The following is a 19,310-nucleotide window of genomic DNA, read 5'->3' on the forward strand; positions in this document are numbered from 1 at the left end:
CCCAGGCAGTGTATCAGGTAAACTAGCTCATTTCTAAAAGCTTTTTTTTGCCATTAAAGCTCATTTACATAATTTACCAATTGCAATGCTTTAAAGGGTCAAATATTACAATTCAACTATTCTTAGCAGGTTTCTTAAATTAATGATTGTGGAACAAGTAGAGGAATATAGCTATCTGCCTTTTAGCTTTGACATCGTTAGCCTCACAGTTTCAAGGATTTTCATGGAATAAAATGATATTTTGCTTTAATTTAAAGTATATTTGTGCGACACAAAGTTATGATATTACGATATACCTATTTCTGATAAGTAGTACTTCATTTTAAAACCAAATATCCACCACTTTAATCAAATGTGTTAGGAGTTAATGCAGTTACTTGGGTGTCTCTCCGTCAGGCGGCCACCAGGGGGCGCCCCAGTAAGCCGCCACCTTCTAACAGGCTGATTGTGTTTCTTCCTAGATCCACTTTGCAGCCACGGAGCTCAAAGTTCCAAAAAGCAGTGGACCACATCACTCACATATTAAGCTGCTGCTGCAACAACAACAACAACAAGATGTTCTGCAGGAGGGTTTGGCAGAGACTCGGTCCAGGGGTCCTGAGGGTCTTCACACCAACATTTAGCAAAGGTCAGTTTAAAAAATGTTAATTGTTGGGTTTGCTTTGTGTTGTGTGTTTACATTGATTTACACATGAAAAAGTCTTATTGTCTACTGTAGTATACTTAAATTGATATATTCATGATATATATGATACATACACCCATTATGAAACTAGAATATAACATACAACTGCTGACTCCTTTGTAAGAGTTCAACATTTGCTGTTTTTTTGTTTTTGTTTCTTGTCATAGGAGCATTAAAACGGCAATAACTTAGCCCAAAGGGTGGTACAGGGGCCATTTTAGGAACAGTGTGTTTTTATTTATTTAATTTTTTTTATTAGCTCTTGTCATATTGTAAACATAAAGTGCATGTTTTATTAAAATTAGATAACATGCTAATTTGATTCATCACCTATATCAAAAAGCTATAATGTTTTGTTCATATAGCCCTGCATATATATGATATGTGATGGATTTATTCATCACATATTATTAAGGAAATTCAACAGTTGTAAATTTGGAAAAAGTGGAATGAGAAAAACTAATGAATAATAGTCACCCCCAAAAAGATGACACTATATAGATATGTATTTGTAGTTATGAAGTGTGTGGAGAAATGAGCTGCATTCCTGCTTGCTAAATAACAACCTGTTCCTCCATAGTGTCATATATAATATCCCTCCATCCATCCATTTTCTACTGCTTGTCCCAATATGTAATCCATATATTGGTATGCATTGAATTGCTTTGTGTGTCTTTTATGTACAACATTACATGAGTTGAAGTAATCCTTCATTTCTTTTGATTAATAGAATAACTATTACAAACCCGATCATACATATCTTCTATATGCAACCATCACTAGAAAGGGTTTTTGGTGCCGTGCTATATAATCATGTGTGTAAGTTTAAAGTCAACATTTTTCATCATCACAAATCCAAGTTCTCGCCGTGCAAGTGAGTTTTGGGTCTTGTATTCTCAGGATGCTTCTTTTCTTTTCACGCATCCTTGCCCGCATCATCATTTACTCTGGGCTCTGAGCATGTGGAATTCAGGCGAAGGGGAAAAACTGCTTCCACTGCTTTTTTTCCCCCCACTGTCAATTTCCTGAATCGAGTCCCGACTCTTGGCTGGAGTGAATTTCTAGCTTTGTTTTATTAAATTTAAATAAGAAACACATGAACGCTCCTCCCAAAGTTGGTACATAAAAGGGACAGACATGCTGTTACTCATTTTGTAGTCTCAAAAGCAATACCACTTAGTGCACTTACGTAAGTATACTTAGTGAGTGTGCACATTTTGATGCACTGTAGTTGTGTACGTTTACCTTTTTCCTTCTCTTCTTTACTGGTGCAATGCAACCACTTGGTGCAGAATGATTTCATGTCATTTGTGACTGCACGTCACTAACACTTAAGTGCACTAACTAAAACACAGCCTGGGTGTAGTTGGTAGTCTCTTCTGACACAACGTGTGAGGAGAACACATGGTCACACAACAAGATCATCCACACGTGTATCTTCCGACTCAGGTGCCATCTTGGCATGAACGTCCGTTTTAACAGGCTTGAACAAGTGAGATTAACTGATTACTTTGTATAAATAACTCGTACTTGGCCTTGTCCATGCAAGGTGCCGCACTCGCTGTCACAATATTGGACCTCACTGCCTCATCAGGACACGGCCATTAAAATGTGTTTTGGAGGGGACACACGTGCACGCTCGCGGCATAGCTGAGTCACAGGAGGAGTGTAATGCTACCTTACCAACTACAATGTCTCTAAATTATTTTCTTTCACATATGCACAAGGGGGCAGACATTTGTTTACACCCCCATAAATGTAATAACTATTACAAACCCGATCATACAAAACCCAAAACCAGTAAAGTTGGCATGTCATGTAAATCGTAAATAAAAACAATGATTTGCAAATCCTTTTCAAACTATAATCAACTGAATAGACTGCAAAGACAAGATATTTAACGTTCAAACTGGAAAACTTTATTTTTTGCAAATATTAGCTCATTTGGAATTTGGTGCCTGCAACATGTTTCAAAAAAGCCGGCACAAGTGGCAAAAAAGACTGAGAAAGTTGAGAAATGCTCATCAAACACTTATTTTGAACATCCCACAGGCGAACAGGCTAATTGGGAACAGGTGGGTGCCATGATTGGGTATAAAAGCAGCTTCCATGAAATTCACAAACAAGGATGGGGCGAGGGTCACCACTTTGTGAACAAATGTGTGAGCAAATTGTTTAAGAAAAACATTTCTCAACGAGCTATTGCAAGGAATTTAGGGATTTCACCATCTATGGTCCGTTATATCATCAAAAGGTTCATAATATCTGGAGAAATCACTGCACGTAAGCGGCAGTGCCCGTGACCTTTGATCCCTCAAGCGGTACTGCATCAAAAAGCGACATCAGTGTGTAAAGGATATCACCACATGGGCTCAGGAACACTTCAGAAAACCACTGTCAGTAACTACAGTTGGTCGCTACATCTGTAAGAGCAAGTTAAAACTCTACTATGCAAAGCGAAAGCCATTTATCAACAACACCCAGAAACGCCGCCGGCTTCGCTGGGCCTGAGCTCATTTAAAATGGACTGATGCAAAGAACACTTGTCAGTGTTCTGTGGTCTGACAAGTCCACATTTCAAATTGTTTTTGAAAACTGGACGTCGTGTCCTCCGGACCAAAGAGGGAAAAAAACATCCGGATTGTTCTAGGCGCAAAGTTCAAAAGCCAGCATCTGTGATGGTATGGGGGTGTATTAGTGCCCAAGGCATGGGTAACTTACACATCTGTGAAGGCACCAATAATGTTGAAAAGTACATACAGGTTTTGGAGCAACATATGTTGCCATCCAAGCAACGTTATCATGGACGCCCCTGCTTATTTCAGCAAGACAATGGCAAGCCACATTTTACAATAGCATGGTTTCATTGTAAAAGAGTGCATACTAGACTGGCCTGCCTGTAGTCCAGACCTGACTCCCATTGAAAATGTGTGGCGCATTATGAAGCCTAAAATACCACAATAGAGACCCCGGCCTGTTGAACAACTTAAGCTGTACATCAAGCAAGAATGGAAAAGAATACCACCTGAAAAGCTTCGAAAATTGGTCTCCTCAGTTCCCAAACGTTTACTGAGTGTTGTTAAAAGGAAAGGCCATGCAACACAGTGGTAAAAATGCCCCTGTGCCAACTTATTTGCAATGTGTTGCTGCCATTAAATTCCAAGTTGATGATTATTTGCAAAAAAAAATTAGTTTCTCAGTTCCAACATTAAATATATTGTCTTTGCAGTCTATTCAATTGAATATAAATTGAAAAAGATTTGCAAATCATTGTATTCTGTTTTTATTTACAATTTACATAATGTGGGGGTGTGGTTAGGGGCTTGGTCACCATGACGTCGTCAAATCATTTGTATGATATGTTATATGATTTTCTTGAAAAAGTCTAACAAATGTATAAATATATTTAAAAACAAATCTGTGTTATAAATCAATATTAACATATAGCTTTTATATTGTGTTGCTCTATTTTCAATTGTTGCCGCTTATTGTACAATATACTTTGTTGAGAATTTTTCAATTGTCTAGAGACTTTTAGTGACTTTCTCTATTAAAAACAACAAACAACAGATCTAGCATCTTTTTCTGGTGTTATTATAGACCGTACTCATGTTTAGAGACTCTATCTCTGTCCCTCGATGTGCGTGACAAACTGCAGGCTGCAGCGAGCATGATGAGGTCACACTTGCTTTGCGCTGCTGCTTTTGTTGGACTTTCTCTCCGTAAAAGCCGCCACGGTCCTCTTAATAGTTGCACCTTTTGTGAATGGCTGTCATCAGATATACGAATTTCCGCCCACATCGCAGACACGCTGCCTCCACTGCATTGCCTACGTCATCACAACATCCTGTTCCAGTGGTCAGTCTTTTTTTGGCGGACAATTTTTAGTGCATTACTAGTCAATATTGCGCAAATAATACCGTATTTTTCGGAGTATAAGTCGCACCGGCCGAAAATGCATAATAAATAAAGAAAAAAACGTATATAAGTCGCACTGGAGTATAAGTCGCATTTTTTGGGTAAATTTATTTGATAAAACCCAACACCAAGAATAGACATTTGAAAGGCAATTTAAAATAAATAAAGAATAGTGAAGAACAGGCTGAATAAGTGTACGTTATATGATGCATAAATAACCAACTGAGAACGTGCCTGGTATGTTAACGTAACATATTATGGTAAGAGTCATTCAAATAACTATAACATATAGAACATGCTATACGTTTACCAAACAATCTGTCACTCCTAATCGCTAAATCCCATGAAATCTTATACGTCTAGTCTCTTACGTGAATGAGCTAAATAATATGATTTGATATTTTACGATAATGTGTTAATAATTTCACACATAAGTCGCTCCAGGGTATAAGTCGCACCCCCGGCCAAACTATGAAAAAAACAGCGACTTATAGTCCGAAAAATACGGTAGGTTATACATCCATTCATACTGTTAATGTTTTATCTGTGTGGTTTTAAATTGTTGTTCATTATACCCATAATTGCGAATAAACGGTCCGTGCCTGAAAGGGGATTGGCGGAGAAAGAGGAAGTGTTGTTGTGTGTCTGGGAGTGCAGGACGTAGACATGAAATTAATTTAAATGGTGCTTGCCCCCCTAAAACACCACCATTGCAACATGTACTGTACCATCCATTGTGAAAAGAAAAACACATTTTTAGATATGAAATATCGTATAAAAACAATACAATAGAATATAGAACAAACTACAAAATTCATTTTATGAAGTAATATACCTTATTTTCCGGACGATTAGGCGCACTTAAAATCCTTTTTTTTCTCAAAACTCGACATTGCGCCTTATGCGCCTAATGTACGGAATAATTCTGATTTTGCTTACCGGCCTCGAAGCAATTTTATTTGGCACATGGTGAAATGATAAGTGTGACCAGTAGATGGCAGTCACACATAAGAGATACATGTAGACTACAATATGATGGCAGTCACACACAAGAGATACGTGTAGACTGCAATATGACTCAAGTAAACAACACCAACATTTTAAATGTTCCCTTAAAAATATAGAACATTACACACGGCGCTCAAAAATCTATCAAAATGTTTGGTAAGCTATGAAGCCGCACCGCTTGATGGATTGTACTGTGCTTCAACATACGAGTATTACTATGGTGTGTGTAAGACATTATCTGGCGTTTTGTTTCACAATATTATGCAAAAGCAACTTTTCTTACCTCCTGCTACCTGCTGATCTGTATTTGGGATCTGCATACATCCGGAAAAAATGCACACGTCCGCCTTTGTAGTCCGTGCCGATGCCGTATTCGATAAGCTTCTTCTTTTTCTCTATCTTCTTGTTATGGGACATTCATCCTCCGCGGTTGCCATTTCTAATATAAAGTAGTGTAAAGTTCTTACTAATATCTGTCAATAAACTCGCCATGAAAGCGCTAAAACATACCAGTGTAGTGAGTTTACGTTATTCACCCAAGGAACTTTAGTTATTAGAGAGTTCTGGTCAGACAGTTTTTCACGATACACATTTCCAGCGGATGAGGAGATGCTGCTTTGTTATTGATTTAAGTAAAGTCAGTTAGCTCCATCTTTTGACACTTCTTCCACTCCCGTCCTTGCACGCTACACCGCTACAAAAAAGATGACGGGGAGAAGACGCTGTCGAAGGTGAGCCACGTAAATAAGACCGCCCGCGAAACGGCAAAAAATCATAATAATAATATGACTCCTTCAATGCGTCTTATAATCCGGTGGGCCTTATATATGAGAAAAGATTGACAATAGACCATTCATCGGCAGTGCGCCTTGTAATCTGGAGCACCCTATGCTCCGGAAAATACGGTAATAATGTACAGTGTTTACCTTGGAGAATTGACTTCTACAGTATCCCCTTCCAGCTACGTCTCCGTCAAACACACCATCAGATCATTTTCAATATTTTCAGGGATAAATGTCCACTGTTTAGATATTATTTAACACTGTATTAAACTCATTCTGCTTCAGTATGGTGCAGACTACAGTGATAGAGTGAAGCACTGGGAATACTTTCTGGATGCCCTGTACACTCTGTGATGTTTTTAATCATTCATTTCAATGAATAACATCCTCTTCTGCTTGTCAGAACTGTGCTTCACACTCACTTTCTTCCTTCCCATGGTTAGAAACCAAAGTTATGCCCATCGCGATCCATAAGTTAATGCTAGCCATCAGACTGTATAATGCATATGTTCCTTTTTGACTGTACTTAAATGTATAATAGACTGTATTTATATTATTCACATGTGAATAATGCTGTATAATAGACTGTATTTATGTTATTCACATGTGAATAATTCTGTATAATAGACTGTATTTATATTATTCACATGTGAATAATGCTGTATAATAGACTGTATTTATGTTATTCACATGTGAATAATGCTGTATAATAGACTGTATTTGTTATTCACATGTGAATAATGCTGTATAATAGACTGTATTCATATTATTCACATGTGAATAATGCTGTATAATAGACTGTATTTGTTATTCACATGTGAATAATGCTGTATAATAGACTGTATTTGTTATTCACATGTGAATAATGCTGTATAATAGACTGTATTTATATTATTCACATGTGAATAATGCTGTATAATAGACTGTATTTATATTACTCACATGTAAATAGTGCTGTATAATAGACTATTTATGTTATTCACATGTGAATAAGGCTGTATAATAGACTGTATTTATATTCACATGTGAATAGTGCTGTATAATAGACTGTTATTTACATGTGAATAATGCTGCAAAATATACTGTATTTGTTATTCACATGTGAATAATGCTGTATAATAGACTATTTATACTGTATTATTCACATGTGAATAGTGCTGTATAATAGACTGTATTTATGTTATTCACATGTAAAAAATACCTAAATGTTTATTGTGAGCGAACTGTGGTGCTGAATTTCCCCCAGGGATCAATAAAGTACTTGCTATTCTATTCTATTGTATTCTAGTGAGTAACACCAGATGTTTTCTCTCATCTCAAAATACTTTGAAGTTGAGATAATAATAATAATAATGGATTAGATTTTATATTGCGCTTTTCTATTGTTAGATACTCAAAGCGCTCACAGAGAAGTGGGAACCCATCATTCATTCACACCTGGTGGTGGTAAGCTACATTTGTAGCCACAGCTGCCCTGGGGTACAACTGTTTATCTAATATTGTGTTCATATTTTCATGATATACAATACATGATAAATATGAGTAAAGATGCTAATACTGAAAGTCCCTCTGGCTCTCGCGGCCCCCTGAGGGGACCCATCCCACTGTTTGAGAAGCACTGACTTACAAGTCGTTACTTGCACAAGTTTCAAGAACTTGTTGCAGGCGGCTGAGTATGCATTAGTTTAGCTCGGAACTAAAGTACCAGTACCAATCTGGTAGCATGTTTCAGTGTTCATCCCTGGTTTTGTCCATGAAGTACACAAAAAAGTCCATTTAGGAAAAAACTCTTGATCCTCAGATCGAGTGGATCAAAGACACCTGTCTTCCATTCAAACCTCTCCACCAAGTAAATTGTAGACCTACACAAGACTAGCATGGACTACAAGACCATCATAAATTGAAAACATATACGATAACAATCAATTGTCATGGTGTTGTAGGTCCATGCAAGGTTTCACATAGTGGGTTGGGATGATTGTTTGACAGATACAATTTCAAGGTAGTGTAGTTTGGACTGCAGTCACCAACAAAAACATGATCATTGTGTGGACTTTATATCAGTCAATGCGTGTTTACTTGCTGGCAGAAACCTCTTGTGTGAGAGCTCCAGATGGGATTAAAGTGCTTGTATTCCTGGCCTCCTCTGCATGCACCAATGGCAATCCTCTAAACACGAACACGTCTTCACAAGCTACAGGAAGTCAAACACCCGTCCTCTGCCGTAACAATAGCCTATTAAGTAGCTTTTGACGTCTTGTCAGTGTTAGTAAGTCACCATGTCTTGGAGGACGACTGTTTGTGATAGCATCACACTCTTGAGAATGTTGTTTTTATGATACAAATCAGGGATCAGTGAGTTATTTGTGTGGTCTGCCGGATATTTAATGTAGGGGATGGTTTGGTGTTTAGTTCTTCTTTGCTCCAGTTAAGCAGGGTCACATTGTGTAACAGGATTTAGGAATGCACTGGCGGTCACGTTTTGTGTTTGGATTAGACTCTAGATGCAGAGACTGAGGCAGCCTGCGAGAACATCAACGTCCTTTTAACACTTTTTTTTTAGTTTGTCCTTTATTTTTGTCGACATTTTGTGCTTTCCAGTTATTTAGTTTGATATGTGGAAAACAATAGGAACATATTGGAATGGGAAAAATACCCAGGAGGGTAAATAACATGCTGCTGGGACAGAACAAGCAGACAAAAGCATGAAGAGGCGATTGAGGGAGGCGACATCTGTAAATATAATAACATGGAAGCTTTGTGTGGCCCTAAACAAGATGTTGTTTGTGGCCCCATTTGGATCATAAATACAAAACCCAAAACCAGTGAAGTTGGCACGTTGTGTAAATGGTAAATAAAAACAGAATACAATGATTTGCAAATCCTTTTCAACTTATATTCAATTGAATAGACTGCAAAGACAAGATATTTGATGTTGGAACTGAGAAACGTAATTTTTTTTTGCAAATAATCATTAACTTAGAATTTAAAGGCAGCAACACATTGTAAAAAAGTTGTCACAGGGGCATTTTTACCACTGTGTTACATGGCCTTTCCTTTTAACAACACTCAGTAAACGTTTGAGAACTGAGGAGACCCATTTTTGAAGCTATTCAGGTGAAATTCTTTCCCATTCTTGCTTGATGTACAGCTTAAGTTGCTTCATAATGCGCCACACATTTTCAATGGGAGACAGGTCTGGACTATAGGCAGGCCAGTCTAGTACCCACCCTCTTTTACTATGAAGCCACGCTGTTGTAACACGCGACTTGGCATTGTCTTGCTGAAATAAGCAGGGGCGTCCATGATAACGTTGCTTGGATGGCAACATTTGTTGCTCCAAAACCTGTATGTACCTTTCAGCATTAATGGCGCCTTCACAGATGTGTAAGTTACCCATGCCTTGGGCACTAATACACCCCCATACCATCACAGATGCTGGCTTTTCAACTTTGCGCCTATAACAATCCGGATGGTTCTTTTCCTCTTTGATCCGGAGGACACAATGTCCACAGTTACCAAAAAACAATTTGAACGTTGGACTCGTCAGACCACAGAACACTTTTCCACTTTGCATCAGTCCATCTTAGATGAGCTCAGGCCCAGCGAAGCCGGTGGCGTTTCTGGGTGTTGTTGATAAATGGCTTTCGCTTTGCATAGTAGAGTTTTAATTTGCACTTACAGATGTAGCGACCAACTGTAGTTACTGACAGTAGTTTTCTGAAGTGTTCTTGAGCCCATGTGGTGATGTCCTTTACACACGGATGTCGGTTTTTGATGCAGTACCGCCTGAGGGATCGAAGGTCACTAGCTTAGCCGCTTACGTGCAGTGGTTTCTCCAGATTTTATTAACCTTTTGATGATATTTCGCACCATAGATGGTGAAATCCCTAAATTCCTTGCAATAGCTTGAGAAATGTTGTTCTTAAACTGTTGGACAATTTGCTCACGCATTTGTTCACCAAGTGGCGACCCTCGCCCCATCCTTGTTTGTGAATGACTGAGCTTTTCATGGAAGCTGCTTTTATACCCAACCTGTTCCCAATTAATCTGTTCCCCCATGGGATGTTTCAAATGAGTGTTTGATGAGCACTCCTCAACTTTCTCAGTCTTTTTTGCCACTTGTGCCAGCTTTTTTGAAACATGTTGCAGGCATCAAAATTCCAAATGAGCTAATATTTTGCAAAAAATAACAAAGTTTTCCAGTTCGAACATTAAATATCTTGACTCTGCAGTCTATTCAATTGAATATAAATTGAAAAGGATTAGCAAATCATTGTATTCTGTTTTTATTTACCATTTACACAACGTGCCAACTTCACTGGTTTTGGGTTTTGTATAACTCATTGGTATCTTCAGATTTCCACCTTGACTTGAAATAATCATACAACCTGTCATTATCCACTTAAATGTGACTGTAAATAGAAGTTTCCCTTTACTTCAAAGTGGAAAGTAGATATTAGCTGATTCATGTAGGATTATCCAGAGCAGATAATAATAATCATAGTAATACATCATTATTATATTAATATTATTAGTGCATCTACTGGGAGTTAAACCTCTCTCTGTCTTTAAAAACAAGTGATGACTCAGTTTTCTCACTTTTTTCCCTCTGTTTGTAACTTGAACACACCACAGTTGTGGTATGATATACACAAATTAAAATTGAATACAACTTTGTCTAATGGTGCAACAAATTGTTTTTTTTTAAATATTTTTACCTTTCTTCTATGATCTCATCATGGTTCCCAAATGTGAATTAATTAATTACATATTATAAAACGGTTGTGTATACTAATTCACGGATGTTATTTTATTATAAAAAGGTCAGTAAATGATTCTATATATTTGTAAACTCTCTGAAGTGGGAAAGGGGTAGGATTAAAAAACTAAAGAAAGAAAGAAAGAAAGAAAATGTTGGCGCTGCGTGTGAATGACGTCATGACGTCCGTGTTGGACAATTTTTCATTTTTGCAAGGGGAAATACACATTCCTCATTTGATTCAAGCAACCTTATTGTTGAACTTTGACAGAAACATTTTTTTATCTGCACTTTTATGACTTTGTATTTTATAACTGACAGAATTAAATAAAAATAAAAAATCCCCGTAGTGGTGGTGGCCCTAAACAACCACGTAGTGTTTATGCTAGGGGTGGGCCCTGCATGGGATGTAGGAGTGAACAAAGGGTGAGACAGTGGCAGTAGAAACAAACAAAGTAAACAGCTCACTTTCTTAGGAATGTAGAGGAACTATTCTGTGTCTTCCTGCAGCCGCAGGTGTGCCTCCATGGTAGTACTGCCATGCCATCTGGGGATGAGACGGAGCACAAACAGGAAACACAGAAAAATGAGTCTCATCATCATTTGTCTTTTCTTCAGCTCCAGTGCGACATATGGCCTTAGGAGTTCCTGGGGGCTCCACCAACATGACTTATTTTGTTCTATGTGGAGGAGGCCTGACTGCTGCAGTTGTCTATGTAAGTATGTCAGTAAGTCTATGTGTATATATATGTATAGTACAGGCCAAAAGTTTAGACACACCTTCTCATTCAATGCGTTTTCTTTATTTTCATGACTATTTACATTGTAGATAGTCACTGAAGGCATCACAACTATGAATGAACACATGTGGAGTTATGTACTTAACAAAAAAAAGGTGAAATAACTGAAAACATGTTTTATATTCTAGTTTCTTCAAAATAGCCCCCCTTTGCTTTGATTACTCTTGGCATTCTCTCGATGAGCTTCAAGCACACCTGTGAAGTGAAAACCATTTCAGGTGACTACCTCTTGAAGTTCATCGAGAGAATGCCAAGAGTGTGCATATTTGGCATCTTTTTTTTTTTTTTTTACAGCTGCAACAGAACTACATCAGCAGATATGATATATAAACATGCGATACGCATATTTAAGATTTAAATAAAACAACAATTAGCAGTGATGTCCAATTCCACTAATTTTTGTCTGATCTGATGAGTAAAATACAGGCTGGTATCAGCGATACCGATACCTTGTTAAGTTAAAGCTAAAGTACCCATGATTGTCACACTCACACACACTAGGTGTGGCAAAATTATTCTCTGCATTTGACCCATCACCCTTGATCACCCCCTGGGAGATGAGGGGAGCAGTGAGCAGCAGCGGTGGCCGCGCCCGGGAATCATTTTTGGTGATTTAACCCCCAATTCCAACCCTTGATGCTAATTGTCAAGCAGGGAGGTAATGGGTCCCATTTTTATAGTCTTTGGTATGAACTCACGACCTGTGCAAATATAACTAACGTGTCCGCTACATTTTTTTAAATTGTGTATTTGCGAATACTAACATATCTATCTATCTAACAAACGACCGTAAAAATGAGAAAACATTTCGGAATATAAGGAGAAAAATCTCAAGTATTTAAATAAATAATTTAATAATAATATACTTAGTCATCTATACCACAACGTTTTGTGTATATATATATATATTAGGGCTGCAACAACTAATCGATTAAATCGATTAAAATCGATTACCAAAATAGTTGGCGATTAATTTAGTCATCGATTCGTTGGAACTATGCTATGCGCATGCGCGGAGGCTTTTTTTTATTAGTTTTTTTTTTTTTTTGGTTATTTTAATTTTTTTAATTTTTATAAACCTTTATTTATAAACTGCAATATTGACAAACAGCTGAGAAACAATAATCAAAATAAGTACAAAAACAGTACAAAACAGCGACAGGGCGGCGGTTAGGCTACGTCTCATGAGGTGGCGTAAGCTAGCCAATGATGTGTCATGTGCAGCTCACGTGACGACGGCGTCTCCTTTGCTGGAAAAATTCGAAAAATGGCGCAGGAAAACACTACCGATAGTTTAGCGGAGAAACATCTTGAGGTTATTGCTTCAATGGAGAAAAGTGTACGACCTAAGTCGTCAAAAGTGTGGGAACACTTTAGTTTAAAGACTTCAAGGAAGACCGTTTCCTGCAAAATGGCACGGAAGTACAACATTGCTTCAGGAGCACCTGAAAAGGGAACATGTTGGAGCCATGGATGATTGATTGATTGATTGAGACTTTTATTAGTAGGTTGCACAGTGAAGTACATATTCCGTACAATTGACCACTAAATGGTAACACCCGAATAAGTTTTTCAACTTGTTTAAGTCGGGGTCCACTTAAATTGATTCATGATACAGATATATACTATCATATATACTATCATCATAATACAGTCATCACACAAGATAATCACATTGAATTATTTACATTATTTACAATCAGGGGTGTGGAGGGAGGGGGGGGTGGGGAGGGGGGATATGGACATCAAGTAGTGGACATAGAGAGAGAGAGAGAGAGAGAGAGATCAGAAGGCATAAGAAAAAGAAAAAGTATCTGCATTTGATTGTTTACATTTGATTATTAGCAATCCGGGGAGGGTGTTAGTTTAGGGTTGTAGCTGCCTGGAGGTGAACTTTTATTGCGGTTTTGAAGGAGGATAGAGATGCCCTTTCTTTTATACCTGTTGGGAGCGCATTCCACATTGATGTGGCATAGAAAGAGAATGAGTTAAGACCTTTGTTAGTTCGGAATCTGGGTTTAACGTGGTTAGTGGAGCACCCCCTGGTGTTGTGATTATGGCGGTCATTTACGTTAAGGAAGTAGTTTGACATGTACTTCGGTATCAAGGAGGTGTAGCGGATTTTATAGACTAGGCTCAGTGCAAGTTGTTTAACTCTGTCCTCCACCTTGAGCCAGCCCACTTTAGAGAAGTGGGTAGGAGTGAGGTGGGATCTGGGGTGGAGGTCTAGAAGTAACCTGACTAGCTTGTTCTGTGATGTTTGGAGTTTAGATTTGAGGGTTTTGGAGGTGCTAGGGTACCAGGAGGTGCATGCGTAATCGAAAAAGGGTTGAACGAGAGTTCCCGCCAGAATCCTCAAGGTGCTTTTGTTGACCAGAGAGGAAATTCTGTAGAGAAATCTCGTTCGTTGGTTAACCTTTTTGATTACCTTGGTTGCCATTTTATCACAGGAAAGGTTAGCCTCTAGAATGGAACCTAGGTAGGTGACCTCATCTTTCCTGGTGATGACACTGTCACCTACTTTTATGGTGAAGTCATTGACTCTCTTAAGTTTGATGTGGGACCCAAACAGGATGGATTCTGTTTTACCCAAGTGGATGGATAGCTTGTTGTCAGCGAGCCAGGTGCAAGTTCTACAGAGCTCAGCACTGAGGATTTTCTCCACCTGTGACTTGTCCTTGCCGGATACCAGCAAGGCAGAGTCATCCGCAAACAAAAACAATTCACAGTCGCATGCCGATGACATGTCGTTTATGTATATTAGGAACAGTAAAGGTCCCAATATACTGCCTTGGGGGACTCCACAGCTCACCGAGAGGGGGGGGGACACGGTGCCGTTCACCTCTACCACCTGCTCCCTCCCCTCCAAGTAAGACTGCATCCAGCTCCAAGAGGTTTTGTTAAATCCGATTGCTCTGAGCTTATCCAACAGTATAGCGTGGTTAACGGTGTCAAAGGCCTTCTGAAGGTCCAGCATGACCATGCCGCAGTATTTGCCCGCGTCCACCTCATGTTTGATGTGGTCGGTCAGATAGAGAAGGCATGTGTCAGTGGAGTGGTTAGTTCTGAAGCCGGATTGGAATTTGTACATGAGTTTATTAGTGGCAAAGTAACTATCGACCTGTTCATAAACTATTTTCTCCATTACTTTCGAAATGGAGCTGAGAATAGAAACAGGTCGGTAGTTGCCAGGTTCCAATTTGCTTCCTTTTTTAAAGAGGGGAGTTACTCTTGCTATCTTAAAATCTTTTGGTACTTGGCCTTGTGTAATTGATAGGTTTATTATGAAGGGAACAACTCACAGTACGTAACTTTTTAAGTCCATAGTGGCAACAAGCATTCATGAGTTCAGCTTTTTTGTGAGTAACGTTAAAGTTATGCCTTTGTTGCAACGCGGGGCTGATAATGTGTCTCCGGCACATTTGACTCCGTTTTGAGAGAGAAAACGCACTGTTACCAATTTCGAAATAAACGTAACGGACAGAAATATCTCAGGTTGGTTTCATAATGGATCAATGTAGCCGGGCTGATAAAGCTATATAAATATATTTAGATTTAAGTGACGCTTTAGTATAACTAAACGTTATGAAAGTGCTGGAATATTTCATGCTATTATTCAGAGGCAGGCTAAAATGAATCCTTTATTATTCACAACAGAAACGTGTACAATATCTGATTCAGTTCTGATGAGTTACATTTCTGTGTTATTATTGGTGTATGCTGCACCCCCAATGTCCACAACATGGTGCCAGTATGCTGTTTTTTTTCAATAAAATACTGGAAAGGATAGAAATGTAGTTTGTCTCTTTTATCCGATTATTAATCGATTAATCGAAGTAATAATCGACAGATTAATCGATTATCAAATTAATCGTTAGTTGCAGCCCTAATATATATATATATATATATATATATACATACATACATACATACATACATACATACTGATACGTTTTAGAGGCGGTATAGTACCGAATATGGTTCATTAGTATCGCGGTAATATACCGTATACCGTACATCCCTATTCATACATTTTGAGCATACATTGTGTTTGCTTGTGTGTCTGCTGTTGCTTTTAAAGTAACAATAGAATGGAAAACAAGTGGCCTCTATATTGAAGCTATTATCATACAAATCTGATGTATGACACCAAAAAACTTAGAGTTTGCGAGTAAATTGATATGATCAAAATAGTATCGATCTCAAGAGAGATTCCTGAGCCATTTTGAGAGATAATGAGCAAGCCGGTCACGTGATCTGTGACGTAGCGTTAGGAACCGCAGATCCCTTCCCCACCAACAGCACTGCTAATCATGCAGATTTTGTGAGAGTCAACAACGGTGACTTTGGGACAAATAATGATCCAAAACGTTCTATTTGTTAGCCTAAGGTTGAGCTACAAGTTTTAGAAGCTGTGTGCTAAACAGATCCAGCTTTAGTGAATCATGAGGATGTCGCTGTGGCTTGTGCAGCCCTTTGAGACACTTGTGATTAAGGGTTATACAAATAAACTCTGATTGAGGTGGCGACTTGTCCAGGGTGTACCCCGCCTTCCGCCCGTTTGTAGCTGAGATAGGCTCCAGCGCCCCCCGCGACCCCGAAGGGAATAAGCGGTAGAAAATGGATGGATGATTGATTGATGTGCTCAACAATGAATACAAACTATGAACATAAGAAAACAATAGCTTACTGTACGATGTCTGCTCTTACTTCGATGATAACTGATAGGATGTCCATATCTTCCCATTTAGACCAAAAATAAATATCCACATGAAGTGTTAGAAGGAAAATTTGTTGTCTGCAGATAATGTCTTCAGTTGTCGTGTCTTTCTCTCCATATGTCACAGATGAACAACTTCTAAATCCTCCTATGGGTCACATGACCTAGAGGCACATTTGGGCACTTGTGGGTTTCACGCGATGTTCTAAAGCCCCATTAGGCTACTGTTTACATACCTGAATCCATGCAGATTTGGGAGTACTTTGAAAGGTTTAGAGGAAAAAATATTTAAAATGGGATGGAGTGGATTTAAACACTCTTAGGAAAATAATTTTTTTAATGATTTCAACTATTTATCAGCAAAACGTTACCCCTCGCCACAACTTCACTTCATTTGACACTCACGGTATTTAGAGATGAAAAGATTGGAGGCTATCTCAGCTGCATTCGGGCGTAAGGCGGGGTACACCCTGGACAAGTCGCCACCTCATCGCAGGGCCCCGAAAGGGACAAGCGGTAGAAAATGGATGGATGGAAGATTGGAGGCACATCATGTCTTCAGATCTGAGGGGTCCACAAATTAAACATTAACCCGTGAAAGACAAAGTTGGACTGAAAGTAAGGATAACTTTATTTGCAGTTGATTTCAGTTATTGCAGTTATTGTTTACCTACTCAGTGGCCTAGTGGTTAGAGTGTCCACCCTGAGATCGGTCTGTTGTGAGTTCAAACCCCGGCCGAGTCATACCAAAGACTATAAAAATGGGATACATTACCTCCCTGCTTGGCACTCAGCATCAAGGGTTGGAATTGGGGGTCAAAAATGATTCCCGGGCGCGGCCACCGCTGCTGCTCACTGCCCTCCTCACCTGCCAGGGGTTGAACAAGGTGATGGGTCTAATGCAGAGGGCACATTTCACCACACCTAGTGTGTGTGAGTGACAATCATGGGTACTTTAACTTTAACTTTAGTCTCATGTCTGCAGTTGTTTTTATGCTGTAAAGTTCATATTTAGTTTCATTATTTCGCTATGGATGTCCCAGTTGTTCAGCATGAATCTTTGCTAGCGATATCAAGATTCAGTGTAAGCTGTTGAGCCCACGAGAGATTTATTCATCTACTGTATCAATACTATTGAGGATATTTTCTTGATGCTAACAAATATATTACGAAAGACGCTATAATGTGGTCATTAGTGTCAAATAAAGCACTTTTCTGCCCAACAACAACTGAAAATCAACAACAAAAATAGGGTGGATTGAACCAACAATCACAATATTTATTACTAGGACTTAACAGGACGTTAGTTTATTTGCACAACCAGGTCGTAAGTATATTTACACATAGCAACCACAAAACAACACAAACTAATGCCATCTGTTGTCCTTTTTGTACGTTTAGTTCTGCTATCAAACATTACTAATATAGTAGAGAATAAACTCGATTGCATCGCAGACACTTTCTCAAACAAATCAAATGTTCAAACAAACATTTTACTAACGTTTACTAGTAGCACATCGCATTCTAATTTTTGCATATTTCTAATACGACTGATCTTCTAATATGGTCAGAGTGCAGAAGCGTTCCCATCGTGACATCATCACACCCCAAAATCTGCGGAAATTGCTGAAGACATTTGGAGCGTAATATTCAAAATGGCCGTCTGAAATTGTGGCATTTTGTGATGTTTAGACAGTATTTTCACATACTTGGCAGGTTGGAAATACAATTGGATATAGTTTAATGCAGGGGTGTCAAACTCATTTTAGAGGGGGGGGGGGCCACATGGAGAAAAATCTACGTCTATCTAAGTGAGCCGGACTGGTAAAATCACGCCACGATAACTTAAAAATAACGACAACTTCAGATTGTTTTCTTTGTTTAAAAATAGAACAAGCACGTTTTTTTGGGTTTTTTTACACTTACATGTTGCGGTTAATAGTATTCTATCTTTATTTGTCGTTATTTATACTTTCTGAATAAATGATGTGATAATGTTCATCAGTCAACTCATTGGTGTTCATTTTCAATCTATCAAGATAAAAAAAAGTATATCAAAATGAAATTACAGTATGTTATTTATGTAGTTTGCTCATTTTCCTCGACTGGTGCACTAACATCATGTGGTTTATTTTTTTGTACATATGTAGCATCATCTATAAAGATACAAAGAATTGCTATTGTGACATGTAGTGGACACATTTAGAACAGCAGTTTCTTTCATTCAAAAATGTTGTCTCATTTTTATACTTAGCAAACTCATCCCACGGGCCGGATAAAACCTGGTTTAATGGATACATGAAACAAAATAAAGCATATAAAGTGAACTTGTTTTTCCGTTCTACTGCTACTTTAAGCATTTTAATCAAAATATATCGTGTGCCATAAGGCAAAATATAAATGTGCTTTCAATCTGCTGTCTATTTGTCAGGCCTACAAGACTGTCAATGGTGATATTGAGCGGTATGAGGACAGACTCGCCAACATGGGCTCCACAGCAAAAGGTCAGCCCACACACACACTGTTGTAAGTCTGTTGATTGTGGCGACTTCATAACAAACTAGAATGATAACTACACTACTTACTCAACAAATATATAAACGTTCCCAGTTTTCATGAGCTGAACTCAAAAATC

The 19,310-nt window shown here is 38.5% G+C and overlaps 1 protein-coding gene across 1 annotated transcript in view; it reads left to right on the top strand.

Moving 5' to 3' along the window:
• Positions 1-19,310, top strand: part of LOC133639536 (uncharacterized) — a 30,827-nt gene continuing 11,517 nt past the window's right edge. The window contains exons 1-4 of the mRNA XM_062032911.1: positions 1-17; positions 462-628; positions 11,774-11,871; positions 19,107-19,179. Coding sequence (XP_061888895.1) covers positions 556-628; positions 11,774-11,871; positions 19,107-19,179 — 244 coding nt within the window. The 5' untranslated portion in view covers positions 1-17; positions 462-555. The remainder of the gene's footprint in view (positions 18-461; positions 629-11,773; positions 11,872-19,106; positions 19,180-19,310) is intronic.

This window comes from Entelurus aequoreus, linkage group LG22, assembly GCF_033978785.1.
Source record: "Entelurus aequoreus isolate RoL-2023_Sb linkage group LG22, RoL_Eaeq_v1.1, whole genome shotgun sequence".
Classification (NCBI taxonomy): Eukaryota; Metazoa; Chordata; class Actinopteri; order Syngnathiformes; family Syngnathidae; genus Entelurus; species Entelurus aequoreus.